Source organism: Schistocerca nitens, chromosome 4 (assembly GCF_023898315.1).
Source record: "Schistocerca nitens isolate TAMUIC-IGC-003100 chromosome 4, iqSchNite1.1, whole genome shotgun sequence".
In the NCBI taxonomy this organism is placed as follows: Eukaryota; Metazoa; Arthropoda; class Insecta; order Orthoptera; family Acrididae; genus Schistocerca; species Schistocerca nitens.
The window spans coordinates 572,073,601-572,101,011 of NC_064617.1; the positions used below are offsets into that span (position 1 = coordinate 572,073,601).

General features: G+C 38.8%; 1 protein-coding gene across 1 annotated transcript in view; it reads right to left on the reverse strand.

The window, feature by feature from the left end:
• Positions 1 to 27,411, reverse strand: part of LOC126252441 (beta-alanine transporter) — a 512,871-nt gene that overhangs the window by 146,658 nt on the left and 338,802 nt on the right. Inside the window, exon 6 of the mRNA XM_049953334.1 lies at positions 4,925 to 5,051. Within this exon, the coding sequence (XP_049809291.1) occupies positions 4,925 to 5,051 (127 nt within the window). The remainder of the gene's footprint in view (positions 1 to 4,924; positions 5,052 to 27,411) is intronic.

The following is a 27,411-nucleotide window of genomic DNA, read 5'->3' on the forward strand; positions in this document are numbered from 1 at the left end:
AATTGTTAAGTTTCAAAAACCGTAACCGAAGAAAATTTGTATAATGAAAAAATTTATAGCAGCTGTGAAGCTAGTTTTAATTTAAAAATGTTGCCGAAAGAAACAGTTGGTTGTCTGGAATAAAAGGGTGGTCCTGGGCACAAAATACTCTAGCTCGACCCACAGTTACGGCAGCTTCAGATGCCAATGGAAACCACAAACTAAAGCTGGTTGTGATTGAGAAGTCTACGAAGCCAAGAGAATTAAAAATGTAATCATGTTATCTCTTCCGGTTATCTGTTCGCATCAGAAGGATGTCCGGATAAACCATGACTCACGAAAAGCTATTATGGCAATAGATAAACGCGCCCTCATTTCCAAGTATGCATAAGGGCAGTGCGGCAAGATCCAAGCCTTCTTTCTTCCGTCAAATGTTACTGGTTTGATTCATCCAATGGACCAGGGCGTTCTGGAATGCCTGAACAAAAGGTATTGTCTGCAACTGATACAGAAAGTCATGATTTGGAAGACAATGAAAGCATAGTAGGAGCTTTAAAAGAAGTAACCGCAAAGGACATTTTTTAATAGAACGAGTCTTGGAGCGAGATATAGCTAGTCACAAATTCGAAATCATGGAGAGAATTTCTACAAAAAAGGAGGCGTAACGCAGAAACAGAAGGTTTTCACGATGAGGACGATCACCCGTTGTGTGGTCTAATTAGAAGGTTGCCGGGCTCTGAAGAAGCAGAAAATTCCGAAGTAAGTGAGTAATTAAATTCAGATGAACACCCCAAAATAGAGAAAATTGGGGAAGGGAGTTTGGGTTTAACTTCCCGTCGACATCGAGGTCATTGCATTCGGAGCACTGGCTCTGATTGAGTCAAGGATGGGAAAGAAAATCAACCGTTTCCTTACAAATTAACCATCCCGGCATCTCCCTGGAACGATTTAGGAAAACCAAGGGAAACATAAATCTGAATGGCCAGACGCAAGTCTGAACCGTCGTTCTCCAGAATTTGAGTGTATTGTGTTAACCACTGTGCCAAGATTCTGGGTCGAAGTGCTGCGGATTATGAGGCCGACATTGTCTCGACGATGAGTTACACCGAGCGCTACGGTGTACTGGAGGCCGCCGTGCACGACATGGAACAACAGCCTAATTAGAGATCAATCGACATCGTGCTATTCAGACGCTAGCGTGATACTGCTGCCCGGGAACGTTGCAGCTTCACCAAACAAGACACTCCATCGCTATTTGACGAATGAAATTGTTACCACACTTATGTTAAAATCTTTACTTTGACAATGTAAATTCTTATGTAAACTCTTTGTTAATAATAAAAATAAACATGGTCCTTAATAGGCTGTATTGCGATTTTTATTTATTCATGCGATTAGCTAATTTCAACTAAACATTGTCAAACACCTGTAAAACCACCATGGAGAAGCACTACACTTTCTGCATACATCTCCATGTATAAATAACACTTTCTTTATCTAGTTACGTTGGTATTTAATTACAGAATCTAATGTCTAGTACGACGTGGTATTCTGTAATTAAATACCAACGTATTTGGACAAATAAAGAGTTATTTATACATGGATATGTATGCAGACAGTGTAGTGCTTTTCCATGGTGGTTTTACAGGTGTTTGACAATAATGCTTAGTTGAAATTAGCTAATCGCATGATTAAATAAACATTGCTTTGCAGCGTACTACTGACCATTTTTACGTTTATTAAACATCTCGAGGCCGTGGATCCCCACAAACAAAAATTTTATGGCTTTGTTAATAGTTAGACGCCTGTATTCTTTCTCCTCGCGTAAATTTTGATAGTGAGTTTTCAATAGTTGGAAGTTCTACTGGCCCCGTTCATCTCGAATGTAAAAATGTTACTGAACAATGCCCTTGATGGCGTACGTAGTACACAACTGCGGCTACTAGATTCGCTTGTAGCAGTTACCGCTAGTAAGATGAAATAGTGGTTGCAGTGGGCTGGCGGTATAGACTGAAATAAAAGTAAGGATAATGTGTCCCAGTTTAGCTTGCAAAGTAAGAGGTATTATCAGTTGGTGAAAACCCAAAATCCATTACGATAAACTGAAACTGGGAAGGTGTCGTCTGGACGGGACTTTCTTATCTCTGCTGCAGCTCGTGTAATCACACATCATACTGATATGACTTGAGCAATACAGAGCATATATACGTATTTCCTAAGACTTTACCTAACAAACTTATTTACACTGAGGTTGTGGAACACAACTAGCTCTTTATTCGCATTAAGTGTTGAGTGTTATTGACAAGGGATTTCTAATTGATTCCGTATTTCTGGATTTCCGGAAGGCATTTGACACTGTACCACACAAGCGTCGTGTAGTGAAATTGCTTGATTATGGAATATCGTCTAAGTTATGACACTGGATTTGTGATTTCCTGTCGGAGAGGTCACATTTCATAGTAACTCACGGAAAGTCATCGAGTAAAACAGAAGTGATTTCTGGCGATCCCTAAGTAATGTTGTAAGACCTTTGCTGTTCCTTATCTATATCAACGATATGGGAGGCAATCTGAGCAGTCATCTTAGGTTGTTTGCAGATGACGCTGTCGTTTACCGACTAATAAAGTTATCGGAAGTTCAAAACAAATAGCAAAAGATTTAGAAAATATATCTGAATTGTGCGAAAACTGGCAGTTGACCTTAAAGCCGGCCGGAGTGGCCGTGCGGTTCTCGGCGCTACAGTCTGGAACCGAGCGACCGCTAAGGTCGCAGGTTCGAATCCTGCCTCGGGCATGGATGTGTGTGATGCCCTTAGGTTAGTTAGATTTAATTAGTTATAAGTTCTAGGCGACTGATGACCTCAGAAGTTAAGTCGCATAGTGCTCAGAGCCAGTTGACCATAAATAACGAAAAGTGTGAGGTCATCCACATGAGTGCTAAAAGGAATTCGTTAAACTTCGGTTACACGATAAATCAGTCTAATCTAAAAGCCGTAAATTCAATGAAATATCTAGGTATTACAATTACGAACAACTTAAGTTGGAAGGAACACACAGAAAATGTTGTGGGGGAGGCTAACCAAAGATTGCGTTTAATTGGCAGGACACTTAGAAAATGTAACGGATCTACTTCAAAATGGTTCAAATGGCTCTGAGCACTATGGGACTCAACTGCTGAGGTTATTAGTCCCCTAGAACTTAGAACTAGTTAAACCTAACTAACCTAAGGACATCACAAACATCCATGCCCGAGGCAGGATTCGAACCTGCGACCGTAGCGGTCTTGCGGTTCCAGACTGCAGCGCCTTTAACCGCACGGCCACTTCGGCCGGCTACGGATCTACTAAGGAGACTGCCTACACTAAGCTTGTCCGTCCTCTTTTAGAATACTGCTACGCGGTGTGAGATATTTACCAGATAGGACTAACGAAGTACTTCGAAAAAGTTGAAAGAAGGGCAGCACGTTTTGTATTATCGCGAAATATGAGAGAGGGTGTCAATGAAATGATACAGGATTTGGGCTGGACATCTATAAAAGAATGGCGTTTCTCGTTGCGACGAAACCTTCTCACGAAATTCCAATCACCAACTTTCTCCTCCAAATGCGAAAATATTTCGTTGACACCGATATACATAGGGAGAAACGATCACCATGATAAAATAAGGGAAATGAAAGGTCATACGGATAGATATAGGTTTTCGTTCTTTCCGTGAGCTATACGTTATTGGAATAATAGAGAATTGTGAAGATGGTTCGATGAACCCCCTGCCAGGCACTTAAATGTGATTTGCAGAGTATCCATGTAGATGTGTATCGATATCAGTATTGATGCCGTTACTTCAGATCGATACCAGCAGCTCATTTTCAGTGTCTGCGACATTGTGGATGTTCCAGAAGCTCCTGGAAGTTAGACGACATTAGTGGGGTAATCCCTGGCTAGTGGTCAAGGATGGCGCCTGGGCTATGGCCTAGAATCGCAGACAAAAACTCAATTTTGGAAAGTAGAACGTGGTAAGGATTATTATTTCAATGAAGGAAGACTAGTGTTTAACGTCCTGTCGACAGCAATGTCTTTATAGACAGGACACAAGGTTGGATTAAGAAAGGATGGGGAAGGAAATCGTTTGGAGCGTTTCAAAGGAACCATTCGGCATTAACCTAAAGCGATTCAGGGAAATGACGGAAAATCTAAATCAGGACGGCCTAACGCGGATTGGAACCGTCATCCTCCCAAATGAGAGTCCAGTGTGCTAGCCACTGCGGCACCTCACTAGGTATTTTCTTTAATATTTCAGTCATGATGATCATTGAAGAATTCGTGGCGGGCAGCATCATATCAGTCAGAAGACTGGTGACCCAAAAAAAGTGGCTGGATATTCATAATAAATAACTTGGTGAATAATATTGAGTTATGGCCAGTTTGAAGGTGGTGGAGTGATATGTGTGCAGAATTTTCAGGTCGCGCAGCTTCTCACCTGCACTGGTACACAATAGCAGTCACAACATCGGCACGGGCAGGCACATGACACAGCACTGGTATTAGTACACTCAATGAAAATGAGTACGGCTCCTTAGGCGCTTGAACTCACCGTACCTGAAGAGGCGACAGTACAGTTTTCCAATCGGTAGTAAAAATATGAGACAAACATCAGAATAAAATAAAAAAATAATTCACGAGCAAGGAGACTGACCAATGAGGTCTAACACATTTTTGGAGAAAAGAAATAACACATCCATTCTAATGAGGGAAACATTTATGTGTCATCCAATGCGAGTGAAACACACTAAAGTAGCTCATGGTTTTCCTTCTAGTTAGAATCTGACTGTGTAAGATTTTGGCTCCTGGCATCATAAGACCATTTGACCAACGTATGAGTGACGATTATCAGTTGTTCGCTGCCACTTCTGTGCTTACTGTTCTGTATGCGTGAGACGAGAGACCCACCTTGAGCTGCACCATGTAGTTGGCCGGCAGCGACTTGCCGTTGACGCGCGCGATCTTCTTCAGGATGGTCTCCGCCTCCTCGAAGCGACCTCTCGCCAGCAGCCAGCGCGGGGACTCGGGAAGCACCCTGCAGGGCTACCAACCATCACACAACACACAACCTCCAACACCGCACTGCGGTAATAGCACAAGCACCGTCACATGAGTACACTATGAAAGTATTTCTAAAATTTATTTCTATTCTAAGACGTCATAAGAGCTACTTGTTCATCCTGTAAATGTAACATCCTTAATACACTGAACAGCCAAAACATTAAGACCACTGCCTACCGCGATGATGGGCGCCGCATGGTGGCTTTGCGGGCACATGCGCGTAACTGAACTATGTAAGCGGAACAGACAAAGACGGCGGATCACCCTAGCGAAACTATATACTGCAAATAGGAAAGTCCATTGAGATAAGCGAGTTGGACAAAGGGTAGATTATTATTACGCAAATCCTCTGAACGAGTATCACGGAAATGGCGGAGGTGGTCGAATGTTAATGTGCTACTATCGTGAGCATCTACGGAAAGAGGTAGAAGTACAGTGAAACTTCTATTAAGCTCTAAATGATTGTACGTCCACGACTCTTTACAGAGGCTTGTCTCCTCTGTAAAGAAAGATAGATTGGTGGCATCTCTGCCGAAAGAGCACAATACTTGTGCGCTCATAAGTGTTTCAGGGCCTAATGTTCATCGTACATTCTTGTACATGGAGCTCCACAGCAGACCACCCCTACGTGTCCACATGTTGATCCAACTACATCGTCAATTACGATTGCAGTAGCCAAGGAACTATCGGCATTCGACTGTCGATCAATAGCAACGTCTCGGCACTTCGAGTGAATCATATTTTTGCTACGCTACGTAGATGGTCGTCTCCACAAAGGTCGTCATCTAGGTGAACGGCGGCTCTAAAGGTTCCATGGACTCAGGGTGGTGGGAACAATATTATTTTGTGGGAGACATTTTCCTTCCCTTGCTTGGGACCTGTGTTAGTAGTCGGAGGCACACTGACAGCTGCGAACCATCTGTATCCCTTCATGCTTGATGTCCTCCCCGACGGCAATGTCATCTTTCAGTAGTACAATTGCCCGTGTCTTGGAGCCAGAACAGTGCAACAGTGGTTTGCAGAGCATTACAGTGAACTCACATTGATGTTTCAGCGACCAAATTCGAATGATGTAAATCCTACGGAACCTATATGGGTTGATATCGGGCGTCATGAACTACGTACGTATGTCAGCGGCCCGTTATTTAAGCGAATTACATGACCTGTGCGAAGACATGTAATCCACGTACCTCCATAAACCTACCAACAAACTATCGGATCCGTGATACGTAGAATCAGTGATGTATTTCGTTACAAGGACAACAAACAATCTATTAATGAGGTGGTCATAATGTTTCTGATCATCTGTGTATTTCCTGTTAGCCCACAAAAATTTATCTTATAAAGCAAACAATTAACTACCATCAGTCATCAGTCGTTAATATCACACGTCTTCTATGCGAGCAGAACTGCCCATCTTATAGTTAATTTGAATGGGACGATACCCAGTCTGCTGTAATGGCCATAATAATAACATTCATTTATTAATATAACAGATGAAGAGTCCAACACGGCATTCAGAAAGAAACAGGTATTGACCAGTTCTAGATTTCTGATACGAATGTTAGTTGTAACAACAAATCTTAAAACTATCAATTAAATCACACTATGTAGGACAATACAAAAATGATATGCTGGTTATAGGTACCCAACTTTCAGTCTCTCTCTGTATCAAACATGAGATATTTCTGTCGTCTCGAATCCAACTGATGGAAAATTTATGTTTTCTTTACACCGACGGATATCACTGAATTATGCTCTCCAAAGTTTGCTTAGGAATTCACCTATCTCTAGATGTGGTATCATTTTGCTAGAGCTCGTAAGGCCATATACGATTACCATTACTTTTTGGTGTTAAATATATATTCACTTTTTGGTTCCAGCTCTTTTCTTGGACGCATTTGCTTTTTAATATGTCGGAAGGATATGTGGTTCTGCAAATACAATTTTTCTTGTTTCATTGCTCATACATGACTCGAAAAAGTATTTCGATCATCAGTGGGTTTTTTTATCATTTCTTGAACACTATACAAAGAAAAGAATTGCCATTTACAGAAAGCCATCGTGGAAGGCAAAGCACTATGCAATGGAAACCTGTTGTAAGCTTTAAAGGAATTATCAGAAAACCAAGACACACACACACACAAACAAACAATTAAACATACAGAGACAACCCTACAGTAAATGTCCCACCTTGAACAAGATGGTGGAACAAGCGAACACCTTATAAGCATTCGAACAATGTGTCAGGAAGCTCCACTCATACCCCGTGTTGTAGCATGAAAATGCGAGATCAGCAAAAAGCAAGTAAATATACTTAGTCTGCTCCACTCCCCACCCATCATTTCATAAAGCCTAATCACAATTAGTATAAACGTCAACACATTTAGTGAAAAATAGTGTTGTAAACTAAAAGATACTAGTCAAAGAATGAAATAGCGAATCCTTGCCTAAAAAGCAGCGTAATATAACGATGATAGTATTATAGGGAGGAAACAAAACGAGAATATTATGTTACGTCAAAAAATTAGAAATCAAAAATAAATTTGTGAGAAATTGTGCAACAAAACAATGATAAAGGCTTATTAGTGGCAGATGTATTGAAAGCCATAAATTGTAGCTCTGCTGCAAATACCAGACAGAACTGTCAATAACAGTACATAGTAATACGATATTATTCTTCATGTTAATATGTCTGTCAATACTTAAAGTAATGTAAATACTACAATCTCAAGAAGCTGCTAAATATCTTATTGCATAAATTTTTCATACATTGTTCAACAGATAATAAATGAAACCCACTGAAGATGGAGAAATTCTCTGAAACATATGTAGGTACTAAAACAAGAAAATTACAATGAAACGTTTACAATATCAAAAAAATTTTGTAATTACGTCTGAAGATAAAAATTGTTGTGAAAATATAATGATGGTTGTCTCCACCCTACAAAATACTTATTTTAATAAGAAAATATGTTATTACTTCATAAGACGTAATACCGACAGCTCCAGTAAGTTACAACCTTATAAGTGAGAAAGATTTCTACGATAATGTAGTCAAAAGGAAAATTACTTCTACAACAAAAATGCAGTTGATTGTAAGGGGTTCTCTGACATATAGGGCAACACTACACAGAATCATAACATGGATTTAGAGTCGTGTAGTCATGAAAGATTATGTGGGTTTATTCAGTCCTGTGCGCAAACTCCTCCGGCGAAAATGGCATTTGTTTCAGTTGGTGGCAGTGAACTTAACTCATACACAACTAGACATTGCTTTTACGGACAAAGACATGTAGCCCAAAGAATGTGACTAGTTTGCAAAGCTTCTCCTACTCCAAGTACGAAGAGCCAAAGTACCGCACAAATAAGGAGCAAGTTTCAGGTTGCGCCCGCAAAACTGCTTCGTACTTGCTACCATGGAGTATCATGAGAAACATTTCTAGGAACGGAGTGAAATTTTTTGAGAAAATAGTTAAAACAAATTGATATTCTTTTCCTCATAGCTTCAAGTTATTACTCCATTAATCACGACATAATACCGTTATTTTCCCGTAAATGGTTTGTGTTAACGTATTTATCACTGTTAAGCAACGTGAGAACTGTTTAATGAAATAGTGAGCCAGCAAAGGCAGGTCAACACTTATATATACAAAACTATTAAATAGAGGGTTATCCAAAGTCATCTACACACTTTCAGCTAATTGTAAAAAATGTTTCCACCGAGGTATATGGTTATACAATGTGGTTTGAAATAGTCTGAAGAGTTTGTTACGGTGTTGCAGGGTAGTTGGTGATCAGAAATAATTGCTATGAAAAAAATTCGACATTTTGGGCCATTTCCGAGTTAATTAGCATTGAAATTAGCCAATCAGGCACTTCCGCGCGTAAATTCAAGAGGCCTGACAAAGACAGTTAGTGTCAGTTGTTCTCATACCGTAATGAGGGCTTAGTTTCTGGCTCAGGTTTGAGAATTACTACCGTCGGGTGGCTAATTTTTATATCGCTCTCTTGCTTTAGGGGAACAAACTTTTGCCGCATATAGTATATACAAGGTGAGGTTTCATACTGGACTGTTGGCTACTCATCGCACATATCATATTATACACTTTCAGCGATGTCACTGTTTTATTGATTCTATAGCAACGGACACTACCGTCCGTTTCTTATTTGACGTCGGCTTACCAATGACTTGAGCTAACTTCACTTCTCAAGATGACAGCTTAAACTGTCGAAACCGATAAAGTGAACCAGACAAAGGTATTGTTGTACAGCTGACGGCTGACTTTTCATCATTGTTGAAACGAAAACCACAGTCGGTGAGACTGTCCATGGAGGGCCGCTTGAATTAAGGGCACACAACGATCTGATTGGCTAACTTCAGTGCTAATTAACAAGGAAAGGGCACAACGTATCCAATATTTTCTTTAACAATTATTTCACAGCATAGCCTTCTCTGTGAACTATAGGACTCTAAAGAGCGACATGTTGCACCAGTATATGTTGCCCATTCCACAATCATATCAAAACGAAAGACATTGTCCAGTAATGTGTGATCGGTATCGCTTTACAGTACGTTTCAAAGCTAAGAGAGAACTTTTGAGCACAGGATAAGGTAGCCATAATAATAAATTTATGAACCGTACATGAGTACATGGTAAAGAAGGTCAGGCGTTTGTAGTGGTGACCTTCATAGTATAATTGCACAAACTGAAAGTACAGTAACTTCCTAGTTACAGAACATAATTGTTGACAATGTTCATTTCAAGAGCCGGCCCCTGTGGCGAAGCGGTTCTAGGAGCTTTAGTCCGGAACCGCGCTGCTGCTACAGTCGCATATTCGAATCCTGACTCGCGCATTGATGTGTGGGATGACATTAGGTTAGTTTGATTTTAGTAGTTCTAAGTATAGGGGACTAATGACCTCAGATGTTAAGTCTCATAGTGCTTAGAGCCATTTGAACCATTTTTTACATTTCGAGCTTTATCGGCCACAAAATTAAAACACTGCTAAAATCCGATGGAGCTTTGTGCTGAGGTGTTGTACAATATCTCTAGTACGCTCAAAGATTGCATCACAGTGCATATTTCAGTTCCGAGAGCACAGTGAGCAAATGAAGATGCCTCTACCGATAGTGTCTCCTGCCAAGAGTGAGATGCATGCTGTCATTTTCTGAGGGTTTGTGCCTGATTTCATGCAGCCCACATTTTCGATAGGAATGGAGTAATTACCCATCTTATAGACCAGACATGGCTCCTGCAGACTTGCATACATTTGTTCCAATGAACGGCTGGTTGTGAGGACACAACTTTAGCACTGACAGTGAGATGCTGGATGCTGAACAGCATTAGCGGGAAGCACGGGCGGCTGTCTTCTGTGGTGAGGGTATCATATAGTTGCTACAGCAGTACAACAAAACTCGAAGTCGGAACACCGACTGTGGAGAGAAGTGGTGGAACGTTTAGTTAAATGCCGGAAGGAAAACATTCTTGATTTTCACTACAGGTTCCATTTTTTTCACCTACTGGAGCTTGCAACAAAAACAGCTCTGGTTTCGTAACTGTTTAACAGAAAGATACACTACATCTGTGAGATCCTAGTAAAAATACCTATCTGAAACAGATAGCCAGAGAAGTACTATTATTTGTAATCAGGGACAACTGTTAAACGTAACTAGCTGAGATGAACACTGTACACACTACAGTCCTCTTCGTACTTCGGAGGAGCAAGTGGTATGTATATCTGCAATGAATGGACCGCTCCGAATATCCAAAAAACTTCGCTCACTGGTCTGCGAATGATGTCCCAGTCACCACTAACCCAATAATCTGCGATTTATGATTCTGCTTGACGCTCTTCTGCACCAAGAGAAGCAGCAATGATGACCAGAAATTAATCAAACAATATTTAGTCATATATATGCATTGCTACTGTTGTCGACATTAAGTGAATGGAATCATTTAACTTAAATTCAGTTCGGAAGTATATAATATTGCAGAAGTTCAATTAAATCCATGGAACCAGCTTTAGCATCCTTTCTGTTAAGCCGTTGAAAACTTTGTAATTAACATTATTTTTTAAGTGTTGATATAGTGTTATGTAACTATTGGAGTTTAGTTATTTCAATATCTATTGAAATTTTCACCTTAAGGTGGAGTGTGCAGTGTAGGAATCGTCCTGACCGATTAAAACTGCGTTCCGGACCAAGAAGTTTTAGCGGAAAAGTGCTCTACTGACTTAGCTACCAGAGTACTACTCACAAATCGTCGTCACAGCTTTAGTTCCTGCACTACCTCACGTCCTACCTTCCATATTTCACAGAAGCTGTCCTTTGAAACTTTAAAGACTAGCACTCCTGCAAGAAAGGATATTGTGGAGACATGGCCTAGCTGCAGCCTGGGGTGTTGTTTCCAGAATGAAATTTAGACCCAACAGCGTAGTGTGCCCTGATATGAAACTTCTTGGAATATTAAAATTGTTAGCCAGGCCGATTCTCAAATTCGGGATCTATGTCTTTCGCAGGCAAGTGTTCTAACGACTGAACTCCGCCGAGACCTACTTTGGTACTGACTGCAGTGAAACAGACTGTACAAACTATCTGATGAAATGCTGTGACCAAGTCTTGGAAACCTGCCGTGAAATCACAGTCACAGATGGATTATTAATGCTCCTCTGACACTTAGGCACGAATTCTGCTGAATCATCAAATATCACAGTAGCTGTCAATACTGTGTCGAGCAGCACGTCCATGAGCACACCTCTTACGTGAAAAATTCCCTTCCCGACTTAATCTTAGTTGCCAGTGATATTCAGCTGCTGAATGTGCATACTTACATTTCCAGCTTTCAAATTTCATTCTAGTTTACTAGATTGGATGCCTAGTCTTGATGTTGACATCTTGTGGTTACTTTACATAACACAGAAAATTGGTTGGACTCGATACTATTCAAAGGTGAAACAAAAGTACTGTTGTACTGAAGTCGAAGAGAGCTTCTCTGGGAGAGTGGTACACGAACATTTCAATTCCATTCAGTAACGGTTTCATAACGTATGTAAAATCACAAGGAGGGATATATTAGATCCGAATATTTCATCAGTGCTGTGGAATGTAATAAATAACAGTATTAATGATTGTCGATAACTGACTAATGTAACCTTTCTCTTCATTTACACTTTTATTCAGATTTGCAACACTCATATGAATGAGAGGACTTTGAAAGTAGATTAGGGATGGTGCAGAAGCACCCTGGCTGCCAGGGGCTCACCTAGGCCGCCACCCTCGGAGCTGTTTCGAGGCATGATGCGTCAGGAATGGCGCAGGTCAGTGAGACAGAGGACACGAGCAGCCTTTTTGAAATGCCTCACTTCGATGTCCGAAGTAGGGGAGACTAATCCAGATAGGATCTCCTGTGGCTCAAGTCCACAGCTGTGACTGCTTTACAACCCAGGAGTAAAAAAGGAGGAACGCTTTTCAGCAGAGTGCAGTATTGTGCACAAAAGTATAAATCTGAATTTCTCTGCCGAAAGCGCTAGGTGCCACAGGTAAACATCTCGATTATGGAATGGAAACTGTAGTTATGGGCCTCTGAAAGTTTGAGACACCACTGGATCATGGACTACACAAAAACCAAGTAACAGTGTGATGGAGAGAGAGTACTATGACTTTTACCTGTGTTAAATGGTAGAACGCTTGTTACTGATTAACCAATTGTAGAATACCCTTCGGAAGGGGACTACTGTGTCTAAGGAACATTTTTAACGGTTATCGCCAGCAAGATCCGAAACCCACAAAATCTTCATAGAAATAAGTATGCAACACTTGGCAGCTTGAGGTTTCTCTTTAATGAACATTTGATCAGAAATTGCTTGATCTTCAGGAGTCGGTCTTTGGAGGGCTTACAGCCTGCTGCCACAAGAGCTGATTTTCGGGGCTCTTGAGAAGTTTCAAGCTGATTTGCACTTCGTCATTAGAGTGGATGGTTGGTGCTAACAGTGCCTGTTTCTGCAGCCACTTCAGCGTCCACCTACAATTTACTATAGATAGATCCTGCCACAAATTCTAGAGACTGTGTTGGGACATAAATACCATTTTATAGTACTTCGATTGCTCCAAGCTTCACTTTGAAGACTTGCATTAAGCTGGATGAAAAATCTGCTTTCATCTTACATCACATTCCATTCTATACCATCGGTCCTTTCAATTAACGTCGTGGCAATGAAGTCCAATTTGACGACTGCAATTATTTCACTTGACTTATTATTAGAATCACTTCAACATACCCCCTTGTATTATGTGCCAAATTTATATTACAGAAGTATTGCCATACGCTGTCAACTCTTTTACGAATCATTTTATCGGGTTAAACTGAAGTAATTGTAATTCTTGTTCCAATGAGAAGTCATTGGATTCCTAATATATTATTTTGGAGGATTATTATTAATGTACGTTAGATATAGGGCCCATTTACACAGGAAACTTCATCCACCCATCACGTCAGCTAGCAAGAATCATCTTGTTTAAAACAGAGCAGCTGATTCTCTCTTTCATTCTGGGTATTACCATGATGAAATCCTTGGGGCTATACAAAAAAAGAAATCCACTGCATTCATCACACGGAATACAAATGATGTTTACGTAATATGACTTGGGGATGCAACAGTGAAGCACATTCTGAAATTCGGCAGAATGAAATTTACTTACTTGAAATGCAAAGTATACCAACAACTTCTTTCAACGTAATTAAGGTATAAATTTACAGCGCAAAGGGAAGGTTAAAATTTCTTACACGTTTGAACATATATGACCGATTTACTTAAGAATCACTAAACGACCAAAGTGTTCGCCTCAAGATTGACATAGAACCGAACAACTGTGAAACTTAATGTTACAACGTTAGAAGTAAATATTAATGAAAATGAGGATATCCAACAACTGACTGAGTGAGTGAATGGAAATTAAAATAGGTTGTCATCGGGGCAGGATCGCTGCATCAGAAGAGTGAAAGAACAGAACAGTTAGAAAATGTAGTCTTTGGGGTATAAAATGGAAAGGAGATGGGTTCTAGTATTTTCTGCAGACAACATGGAGCGTACGCCTACTGTTGAAACTCGAGTGAATTGAAAGAGTTCTGGGAAAATACCGGTACGTAAGCATGGTAAGTCCCTCAGAAGTAAAATGCAGGGTCAGCAGGTATACTGAGGCGTTGATATGAATATGGATAGTAGCCTGGTTGTGAGGTACAATAACAATGGTCACTAGAATATAGAAGATGATACACTGGAAAATATAGGATATTTAATAACGAAAACAAGGAAGAGATGAACTGATAACTCTTTCGGAATGAGGACTTCCGAGATAATTATTTTTTACTCTTGACTGAAAGACTAAAGGAGTCCTTTGTAGTTGAAGTCAGTTGTCTTGCGTTGTCTTGACAAAATAGTGAGTTGTATAGTTATGTAATTGTCAGTTGTACGCTTTACTCAGAAATAAATTCAAGATGAAGTTAGAAAACTAACAATTACATTGAATAAGATAAAAATGCGACAAAGTAGGTTGACATTACTGCAGCAGAAGTTTTTAAATTATTCTCAGAAATCTATGTCTATGTATTCAGTGCATGAATGTTTATTCAGTCGTAAGTAACTCCAACGTAAGTGTAATAGTATATTACTTGTGTTTAAAAAGTTTCGAATCCGAGTACTGTTATCACAATAGTAAGAAAGTGTAGTTTCTCATAGTCTGTTTCTATAACGCTATGTCAACTTCGTTTTCCTTCAGCGTCTGCCTTTATTGGGGTGTGCTGCTAGCTTTATTTCACCTACTAGATACTTTCATCACCTACTGCTCTTTCCAGTTGCACCTAAATATGTACACTGTGGCCTTCCCTTTTCCTAATTTGAAAATATACTCCCACTTTATTTCTTTCTGGGATATTGCATATAAATAGATGTTCCTCACGAAATAAATAATTATAATTCATACAAACGCAAAAATAGTGCTTTATAATTCTGGTGATAGATTTGCTTTAAAGATCTTTTAGCAATTCACATTCCTTTAATCACCAGTCTTTTAACAAGTTCTATGCTGATCATCACAAATTTCCCTATTATGGAAACCTCTGCAACTCAAGAGTACCACTTCCAACATATGTGTTCAGTTATTAGTTGGATGTATTCCGAACTCTGTCTTCCCCTGCAAATTTTAACCTCTCCAGCTCCCTGTAGTACATGAATGTTAATCTCTGATGTCGTAATACATGTCCTGTGATCCTGTTCGTCTTCTCATATGTTCCATTCTTCATCGATATTCTGGAGGACATCTTCGTATTTTATCTGTAGCACATCATATCAAACGCTTCGATTTTCTTCTTTTCCTATTTTCCACAGTCCACAACTCACTATCATACAATGCAACAGAAAGCTGTTCTTCAAAAGTTCGTCCACAGAAATTTCTTTCGCAGATTAAGGCGGACATTTAATACTAGCTGTTTCTCTTGGCAAGGAATGCCCTCTTTGCCTATGACAATCTGCATTTCATGTCCCTCCTGCTACATCCATTGAGCATTGTTATACTTCCAAATGGAGGGATTCATTAACTTTGGCGACTTCCAGGTTCCCTCATTTTTGCTACTCCTCATTACCCTCATATTTCTTTGGTTCACTCACACTCCACATTCTGCTCTCATGAAACTGTTCTTATCTTCCAACACTATCCTGTAATTCTTCTTCACTTTCACTGAGAACATCAAAATCATCAACGACTTTATCATCATTATCCTTTTCCCTTAAATTTTACTCCCACTGTTGAACCATTCTTTTACTTCTATCATTGCGTCTGAAATGTATAGACTGAAAGTTAGAGGCAAAGAAGTACAACCCTGTCTTACAGCATTTTTAATGCGAGATCTTTCTGCTTGGTCTTCCAATAGTATTGCTACCACCTGTTTCCTGTACGTATTATTTATTACCTGGCTTTTCCTATAGGTTACTTTTTTTCCTTAGGATTTTCGAGTATCTTGCGTCACAGAGCCACTTAATGTATGTACACTCCTGGAAATTGAAATAAGAACACGTGAATTCATTGTCCCAGGAAGGGGAAACTTTATTGACACATTCCTGGGGTCAGATACATCACATGATCACACTGACAGAACCACAGGCACATAGACACAGGCAACAGAGCATGCACAATGTCGGCACTAGTACAGTGTATATCCACCTTTCGCAGCAATGCAGGCTGCTATTCTCCCATGGAGACGATCGTAGAGATGCTGCATGTAGTCCTGTGGAACGGCTTGCCATGCCATTTCCACCTGGCGCCTCAGTTGGACCAGCGTTCGTGCTGGACGTGCAGACCGCGTGAGACGACGCTTCATCCAGTCCCAAACATGCTCAATGGGGGACAGATCCGGAGATCTTGCTGGCCAGGGTAGTTGACTTACACCTTCTAGAGCACATTGGGTGGCACGGGATACATGAGGACGTGCATTGTCCTGTTGGAACAGCAAGTTCCCTTGCCGGTCTAGGAATGGTAGAACGATGGGTTCGATGACGGTTTGGATGTACCGTGCACTATTCAGTGTCCCCTCGACGATCGCCAGTGGTGTACGGCCAGTGTAGGAGATCGCTCCCCACACCATGATGCCAGGTGTTGGCCCTGTGTGCCTCGGTCGTATGCAGTCCTGATTGTGGCGCTTACCTGCACGGCGCCAAACACGCATACGACCATCATTGGCACCAAGGCAGAAGCGACTCTCATCGCTGAAGACGACACGTCTCCATTCGTCCCTCCATTCACGCCTGTCGCGACACCACTGGAGGCGGGCTGCACGATGTTGGGGCGTGAGCGGAAGACGGCCTAACGGTGTGCGGGACCGTAGCCCAGCTTCATGGAGACGGTTGCGAATGGTCCTCGCCGATACCCCAGGAGCAACAGTGTCCCTAATTTGCTGGGAAGTGGCGGTGCGGTCCCCTACGGCACTTCGTAGGATCCTACGGTCTTGGCGTGCATCCGTGCGTCGCTGCGGTCCGGTCCCAGGTCGACGGGCACGTGCACCTTCCGCCGACCACTGGCGACAACATCGATGTACTGTGGAGACCTCACGCCCCACGTGTTGAGCAATTCGGCGGTACGTCCACCCGGCCTCCCGCATGCCCACTATACGCCCTCGCTCAAAGTCCGTCAACTGCACATACGGTTCACGTCGACGCTGTCGCGGCATGCTACCAGTGTTAAAGACTGCGATGGAGCTCCGTATGCCACGGCAAACTGGCTGACACTGACGGCGGCGGTGCACAAATGCTGCGCAGCTAGCGCCATTCGACGGCCAACACCGCGGTTCCTGGTGTGTCCGCTGTGCCGTGCGTGTTATCATTGCTTGTACAGCCCTCTCGCAGTGTCCGGAGCAAGTATGGTGGGTCTGACACACTGGTGTCAATGTGTTCTTTTTTCCATTTCCAGGAGTGTATTTCACCTACGTGCCCTCTCCTCTGTGGATAACAGGGTAGTTCCTAGATCACTCTTAACTCTGCTTTTAATTTCACAGAAAGTTATTTTGAGTTTTCTACAATATGAGTCACACATTCAAACAACTATTTATGCTAGTAATCTCATTTTTGGCGGCCGGCGTGGCCGAGCGCTTCCAGGCGCTTCAGTCTGGAACCGCGCGACTGCTACAGTCGCAGGTTCGAATCCTACTTCGGGCATGGATATGTGTGATGTTCTTAGGTTAGTTAGGTTCAAGTAGTTCTAAGTTGTAGCGGACTGATGACCTCAGATGTTAAGTCCCATAGTGCTTAGAGCCATTTGAACCATTTGAGCCAATCTCATTCTTCCTGCAGCTGTTTCTGCTCAGCTTTCATGTACCTTCTAAAAAATTTCATTCCAAAGTGACTGACATTTCTTTATTTCTGAATTTCTGTGAATATTTTTGTAGTTTTTACTTTTAGTCAATCAATTGAAGGATTTGTCCCAATGCGTGTTTGACGGTATCTTGCTTGTACATAAGATTGTCGGTCCTTTTATGAGAATTGCTTAACGTTATATTCAATATCACAGTATTTACATTCTTAGAAAACTTCAAATGCAATGCTTAATTCTTCAGTACCTCAGTGGCCCAATTCTATGAACATTGGTTTTTCTAGATGAGCTTTTTCAAGTTAAGCGTAGTCTTCACCATTATTAAATTGTTTCTTCAGTCAATATTTATTGCTGGGTATGCATAAGAGCCCAACATATAGCTTCGAAATCTCAGTCGGAGCATAATGTAATCCTGGTGGAATCATCTGGTATCTCCTGGCCTTTTCTAAGTATATCTCTTCCTCTAGTCGTTTTGAACTGTGTATTGAGTATTACTGGCTGAAATTTATTCAAGGCCTATTTCTCCTCTGTCATTCTACCAAACAAGATCATTTTCTCTCTAAATCTTACTTTTGTCTCTTTCTCAGTAGCATAGTTCTCAAGTTTTTTAGTTCATTTTTCAAATATCGTAAAATTTGCTCTAAATTTCATGACTTGTTCTGGCTTTTAGGAAAAAATAGCACATAGCCTAAAAATTTTCGCTACTATCAACAATTTTTAAGATTTTGTAAAGAACTTTTCCAATTTGTTAAATTTTCTATTCATTAGTTATTTTATTTGTTTCTTACAATAACTCTTTCCCTATAAAATCATATTTTCCTAATAGACTATAAATATTAAGAAGAAAAAAATTTTGAACCAGAAATTCTAGATCATGAAATTCATTATTACATTTAGGTTCCTTCATTTCTTTATAACTCAGTTTATTCTGTCCTTCATCAAAAGATTGAAAATACCATTTAGTTATTGATTACAAATATCTGTTTCGTACAAGAATCTTGAATTCGTTATTAAACTCCATAATAATTTTCACCATGTGTTTAGTAATCATATATACACAGCCAGTAATGTCATACAAAACATCTACCTGAAGATCATTACTTGTTGTGAAAATAATTGGAGCTGCTAACATTAATAATCTTCTTGCATAAAGCCTCCATTTATTAAAAAAATATTTTTATTAAGAAAATGAAATCTTAGTTAAAAATGTATTACTCTGAACATAACTTTTCTTTGCAACATTCCTGTCTCAAATGGAGAAATCCTGAGCTACACAACCCAGAAATTTAACAAAAAAAAAAAGCTCAGTACTGGAGCAGGATTCTTACCAAACAATGCCCCTTAGGAAACATTTATTGCTTAAAATCCCACTCACTTTACATCCTAAGCTACCAATGTAAGGCAGTGAAAACTGATTCAATGCTTTTCAAAAGTCATGCTGCATTTGTTGATGGATCAAATTGTTATCAAATGACATAAAATAGCAAAATTTTAGTAAGAAATGTTATGTGATGATGTGTATGTTTTTCGAAAATATGTGATAAAAACTTCGATTCAGGGTATACAAAATTCATATAAGTTGTTCAAATGAATTCCAGTGTCAAGAACTGATAATAAACCCAATAAACCATAGTTCAAACCATTAAAATCGGATAGGAAGGAGGCAATATATGCTTAAAAACATTGTATTGAGGTTTGCTACACTGGTAACATCTAATAAACAGAATTAAAAACTCTTCCTTGTGCATCAATGAAGTGAATGCAACTGGGTGATATAAAAGGAGGTACTGCGGGAAAGAGATACACAAGAAGGCAGAGAAAACAGGAAGGCAGAGTTTGTTATGAAGGAGGCATTACGATGGCTGTAAATCATCTACACACACTTCCTGGACTGACCAGTTAACTCAGTGATCTAAAGCAGACAAAGTCTACATCCTGTGGCACTGCTCTGAGCTCCATAATACATCGACAAAAAGCTGTAATAAGTGAGTCAAACAATTTTCCATTACCAATACTCAGTTAATATTCCTTGTGAGATACTTTCTACCATACATAATTATATAAGCAATGGCATCTGCAGGAATTAAGAATAAAAGTTGTACAAAATTTCATAGAAGTCTCTGAGCAGTAATGTAATCTTCCTACAAGTCCTGTCTATGACATAATTGGGATAATTCGTTACGAAATTTTATAGAATTATTTCAACACCACCTTTCAATTGCGTAACTCGTTTAAAACACAGGTGCTTCTAAGCTCCACACATCCTGAGGGAAGACTTCACTTCTTCCATTTCTCAAATTCATATTCAATAGCTTAGCATGATCATACACTGATTAATCAAGTAATTGACTGTTTTCAGAATTACTCTGAAACACAACAAAAAGAAAATGTGGCATATCGAAAGTCACATAAATTCATACTATATAACTCAAAATTCTAATTACCATATAATAAAGTGACTTCCACAGTTTGCATTAATGGAAAGATATCAGAATTTTTGGGCTTTCAATATATTTTTTCATAATTATAGCTCATAATTTGGCTCATATTTAACAATAGCTAAAATAATGTCCATAGACACACAACACTTTCATATTCTTTTAAACAACTATCTTTTATTTCAATTCCAGCTTTTTTATAGTTAGCTCATCTAAAAATAGAATCTCCAGCACGTGTACTCCAAGTAAAAATTACAGTAAATTTACCTACCATTAAATTTTTTTATAATCTCAAAAGAAGCCTCTAAGCTTATTCTGTCGATAAAGTACCACATTTCTCTCACTCTTTACTTTTCCATTATTGAATTATGTCCTTACCTGGACATTTGATCAGAAAGAGGTCAAGTCAAGCAAAACAAAAGTGATGGTGAAATAAAGGAGTTTACATTTTTGTCAGCATTTTGTTTTCTTTAGTTGTAGTTATAAAACCAAAGAGCTTTGCCACATAGTTGTCCTTTGTCAATGTTTCTGTGAAACCTAATGACTTACCACTGAATTAAAATAGATCGTTCATTGACCATAAGTAAAGACATTTTCAAATAAATGAAAACCGATTTGGAACCAAAAATAAGATTTCTAGAGAAGAAACCAGAAAGTAGGCATAGCAGACCCTTGCCTAATTCAGTTTGGTGCTCAATAACAGGGACAGGTGCTTGTGGAAAGTTACGTTAATGATTGACAATTGTGCTCTAGCTCTAGGATGGTTGAAATTGAATAAAGTCAATTATCTGTATGTTTACACTAAAAGTTTAAATCAGCCAAAATATCAAGAACCATTAAAATGGGCAAGAAGTGCAAGATAAAAATAATGAGAAATTTGTAACATTTATAGGGAAATGGGAAGAAATCATATAATTTTATGAATATCAAAATAATTCGCTTTGTTTATTCGATTATTTGAATCTTGAAAATCAGGAAGCAGATAGAGAATACTTTACTAGAGGAAGACAAAAAATGAATGGATTGTTCTTAAATGCCTAAAGCTAAGATTAAGTTTAAAATATTTTTAGACAGGTTGACACAATTTTAAATCATATTTACCACGAGTTTGTTGGTGCAGATAAAGAATGTTGTGTAAATGCTGGAATGATGACCAGTTTGGATTTCTTACAACAGGCAGGACAAGGAAGATTAATAATGACAGATAAAAATAAAAAAAATCATACATTTCTTAACAACATATTAAACAAAAATGTAAAAAAAAATATTTTACTGACTTTTAATCTGTATTAAATGATTGCAAAACATGAGACAGAAGTTGTTTAAAAAGCTAAAAGAAACCGAAAAAGGTTAAAAAATTTCACAGAATGATTGAAGCTTGGGATAACCCAACTTATAAGAGAATATGAATAATATTAAAGTAAATATCAGCATATTACTGATGAAATCGAACAGGTAAAACAAGAAACTGAATGTTTATGGGACTATATTCTCAAAGCAACTGAAGGTAATAATATGTTGAAAAACAGATGGTTCCATATCATTGAAGTTTAGCATAATTTGAGTGGTCTGATGATAGCTCTGATATGATGACTGCACATTAAGAGAATCATAATTATAGGCTTCATTGAATAATTTCAAAAACTGAAACAGTATGAAAGTGTCCTGTTTGATCACACATTCAGTGAACCAGACATACAGGGTGTCTTGAATAAGTATGAAGAAGACAGAGAAATTGAGGTTTAAAGAACAGACTGAAGCAAGTGCAGGCCACAATCATATTAAAAAAATGCGTGAAAGAGTTCTGGAGTAAATCATCAACGACAAATATAAAGTTTTTGTATTAAATCCTGTAGATACATTTAAATTTGTGGTCTATTTGCCATTTACTTTCGATGGAGTTACAGATCGCCTGATCAAGCTTTTAAGGGGATACGGAATCGGATTTTGGGTTAAAAAATCGAATTTTTTTTTATTGGCGTATTATATTCTGCCATGTTTCCTCTTTAAAATGACGTATCATACATAGCTCTACTACAATTATAACTATTTTATTTTTATATATTTGTGAGATCGGGTATTGCGCTCTTCACAGTGGTATAATGTTCGCTATGTCAAATATCTGGGAGATGGTGACTCTAAAGCATTCAAAGAAGTTTTGGAAAGCAAACCATATCGGAACAGTGTAAATATAAGCAAACTTGAATGTATAGGACATGTGCAGAAGAGAATGGGTGCCAGGCTGAGAAGGTTAAAATCAGTTATGAAAGGGAAAAAACTAGATGATGGGAAAACCTTGGATGGCAGAGGAAGATTGACTGATTCCATAATAGACCACATTCAGAACTGCTATGGCCTTGCAATCAGGCAAAATACAGGCAATCTTGAAGAAATGAGGAGAGCTATATGGGCTTTATATTTCCACACCGCATCCACGGATGAGCATCCACAACATGGTTTGTGCCCCAAAGGTGAAAACAGCTGGTGTAAATACAATAGGGGACTAACAACAGGAGAGAAATACATTCACCACCACAGTCTACCATCAGCCATCATGGCAGAAATAAAGCCCATTTTCAGAGATCTGGCTGACAGAAGTCTTCTGATGAAATGTCTTCACGGAAAAACGCAGAACCCCAACGAGTGCTTGAATAGTGTGATATGGCATCGTCTCCCAAAAACAGTGTTTGTCGGAATTAATACACTACATTTTGGTGTGTATGATGCTGTGGCAACCTTCAATCTTGGAAATATAACTAAATGCCAGGTCCTTCAAAAGTTGGGTATGTGTGTTGGTTCCCGTACGGTACGTGCTATGTTCTTTTTAGATCAGCACAGACTAAGGCATGCTGATAATATAATCAAGACATTAGTGAAAAAAGCAAGACAGGTGCAGAGGGGTGCCAAAAGAAGACTTGAAGATGATTATGAAGACTGTGAAGGGGGTATTAGCTACGGATCAGGAATGTTTTAATCTTCTTTCTCCGTTTCCCGTAAGTTTACTTTTTACTTCATCTAGGAACATTATCTCAGGTACTGGTCAACCTAGAAGTCTGAAATTTTTATGACGTAGTGACATAGGTCCCTATTACATACTGAAACAACGATTTTTTAATTACTTGATTTACAAAAGACTTAGGGGTGATAGTCTAGTAAAAAGCGATGGAAAAAATTTACTTAAAAATAAATGTACAATATCTCTGTAAGAAAATACTTTGACAATAAACTGTTGTTTCAGTATTGTTGTAACATATGAATGCACATACAGTAAAATTTTTACCTCTCTGTCTCCAGTAGTTTGTGAGAAAATGTTCCCTATAGTAGGCATATATTAACATTGCGGGGATAGGTGATTCCGTATCCCCTTAAATAATAAAATGCTTCTGTGGGTGATTTAAAAAAATTGATAGTCTTGATTTATCAAATTATGCAAATATATTGTACCATTCAGGAGCATTACATTACGACAATACTCCAAATTCAATGAAATAAATTAAAGGTAAAAAAAGTTTCATAAAAGAACTTGTGGGTGTCTACTTTCCAAAATTAAAATCAGATTTAGGGTAAAGTTACCATGTAAAAATTGGTGATGGATTAGTTAAAAAGTGTACAGAAAAACCAGTTGAATATGTTTGGATGAATAATGTGTGAAAATAAATTGACAGATTCGCAGTAAGTCATAAAAAGAAGGCTGCGAATAAGAACAAACATAACAAAACATTTGTATTAACATTGATATTAAAGAATAGATTGAGCAATTTTATTATTAATAATCCTAAAGGACTTTCATACTTGATTAGATATACGAATAACTTGTCACACAAATTTTTGAAAAATGATAATCATGGGAAAGGGTTAGTAAAGACATTAAGAAATATATTACCTTAGGAAATGCGTCTATCAGTGCTCAAGTATTGTGGCCCATGAACTAAACTAAATGAATGACTTGCTAGAGGAGACCAGGGAATTAATACTTAGATGAAGCTTGTAAGCAACTTAACACTGCATACATAGACAACAGAGATTTAGAAAAAGGACTTGATGCAGATAATCAATTTCAACTAGCAGCAAAAAATGAAATGCACATCTCTGATGCCTCATTAGAAGCAAAATTAGCAGCTACAGCTATTAGAGGAATAATGTAAGGAAAGAGATAGCTAGGTATGGTCATCAAAGTTGATGAACATCGATGGTTACTATAACACATTTGTCCTTAAAAAAATTATTTCTACATGGGTGAATAACATTAGCATTGAATACAGATTCCTACCAAGTGGCGAAATTCAAGCACTATCGATTAAAATTGAACTCAGTAGAGAACATTTACATAGTATTAATAATTTCTTTACAGATGCTCAAAAAGGAAGACACAGAAGGAGAAGGATGGGAATTAACTTATGATCAGATATACCTGTTGCGAAAAAATATCGAATACTTAAAAGAAAGAAGGAAGATTGGAAAATGTATTGGAAGGGGACTGTGAAAATGCTCATTCTCACAAATTTTTGGTCTACATAAACGAATCAGTTCAGCATTGCTTACATATTGCTATCTGGTGACAAAAGTAAATGTAAAGCAACGAAAATGAAACTCATAATGAACAATTAAATAGTAGTGGTAATATTTAACTGGTGCAAAAAAAAGAGATAAAAAGCTGTTGGAAGATTATTCATAGCACTCGGCATACCTCTTACAAAGAAATTATTGAATACATAATTTTAAAAAAGGATCAGGGCTAACCGAACATGAATTAGGAATGCATCCAGTTTTAATAGCAGTGTTAGGTGGAATTGCTTCACTAGCTGCTGGAGCAACTGCTATAGCTAAATCGGAAATGAACAAGAAAAAAGCTGAAGAAAATAAGAGGAAGAAGAAGAAGAAGAAGGAGAAAGATATAATGTAGGAATGGAGAAGTAAGTACGTGGATGTAGTCCTAAGCCTGCTTCAGCTGGTGCTGGAGTGAAAAAATTACAAAAAGTTTTTCAAAAACCAAACAAAAATTATAATCCTCATTTATCAGATTTTCAACTAGAAAAATAAGCTAGGGATTTTTTTTATAAAGTGAAAATGTAAGATCTGCATTTGATTTATGTGGAGGAAATATTCCCAAAGAATTGGTTAGATATGTTGGTTCAAGTGAAGTGTTCTGTAATGAACAGCAATTTCAGCATTTTATTGAAATAGTACAGGGTGGCACACGAAATGTGTTACCATTTGTTTCTTTCACAATTTACGACGTACATTAGATATCCCGCTGGGATCTCTACAGCAGTACCACCAGAGCTTGGAAAAACAAATGAGTTACGAAATGACGTGTAATTCACGATACTGTCGCTAGGAGACTAGTAAGCAGCAATGGCTGACAATGGAAGACTGACGACACAACAACGATCGGCAATTGTGTTACTTTTTCATGAAACGAAAAGAGGCATTTTCGAAAACAGTTTAACAGACGATGGGTCCCTTGCAAGAAGACCATCCACAGGTTGTACGATAAATTTGTACAGGAAGGAACAGTATTGGAAGCGAATCGACCTCGGCCTAAGCCTGTTTGTTCGCCGGAGTATATTGAAGCGGTACGAGTTACTGTACAGGGAAGTCACAGGAAATCGTGTAGAAAGGCAGCAGTGCAACTGGTAATATCCAGATGCTCCGTTCAACGCATTCTTAAAAGTGACCTCCATATGTACTCATACAAGATGACCTGTGCACAGAAGCTCACTGAAGAACACAAGCAGCAGAGACAAATGTTTGCTCAGTGGGCGGAGGATAGGGAAGAAACTATCAACAACGTTTGGTTTTCATATGAGGCGCATTTTCAGTTAGACGTGTGGTTAACAAACAAAATGTACGCTTTTGGGCCACTGAAAACCCACAAGTGCTTCATGAATGACAACATTATGCTCCGAGGATTACAGCGTGGGCAGCAATTTCCAGTCATGGACTTATTGGACCCGTTTTCTTTGAAGAAACTGTGAACAGCGACCGTTATTTGAGCATGCTTCGCAATAGCTTTATTCCACAGCTTCTTGATACTGCCTAGCCCTTCAACACGCAGTGGTTCATGCAAGATGGAGCAAGGCCACATGTGCAATTACTGTGTTGGAGTTTTTACATGAGCATTTCGACATGTGGATCATTTCACTCAAGTTTCCAGGTCACCTCAACGATGGACAAAATTGGCCCCCCAATAGTCCAGACCTCAATCCATGTGACTGGGGGTACCTAAACGAAAAAAATTTCCCGGAACGTCCATGTGATTTAATGCAGCTCAGAAGACTTATTCTTCAACCTTGCAGTGAAATTATGGAAGCCATGTGCCATAGGGTAACCACTAACTTCAGTGTTCGTTTGAAGGAAGTTAGGAAACGAAATGGTGGACATATTGAGCATGTGCTGAGTTAGAACAAATCTCCATGGATAGCTTTTCATTTTAGTATATGTTCCTTTCAGATGGTATTGACAATAAAAATATTCAAACACAAAATGGTAACACATTCCGTGCACCACCCTGTATGTTTTCATTTGTGTCTAGCCATGGTAAAGCTGTTGTCAGATAATTTATGATTCAATGGTTATACTGTATTTATGAAATGAAAATTTTTCGAAAAAATCTGCAGCCTAAAGTTAACGCAATAAATAAGCAAAACACTGGAAATACAGAAAACGTAAAAAATGAAGTTGATAGCAAGTTAGGTTAACTTTACAGTTTCATAAAGGATTACTTATTATCTTTAAAGCAACTGAAGATTATATTGACTTTCGAGGAAAAGATTAATAGAGTTAACAGATCCAATAAATGGTTATGATGCTATTACCAAACAACGTTTAGGGAAGGAATTAACATCAGCTCAAGAAAACTTAAGTTTGCAGCTAAACAATCTTGGTTCCAAACTTGAATGTGCAAGTATTCTAAAACACTTCAACAGTTATGTCACTACAATGTATCTCAATCACATTAATACTGATTACATTACAAAAAGGAAGTAAAAATGCCTTATGCAGATTATTTCTCAAAGACAGATTTGGCTCTATAC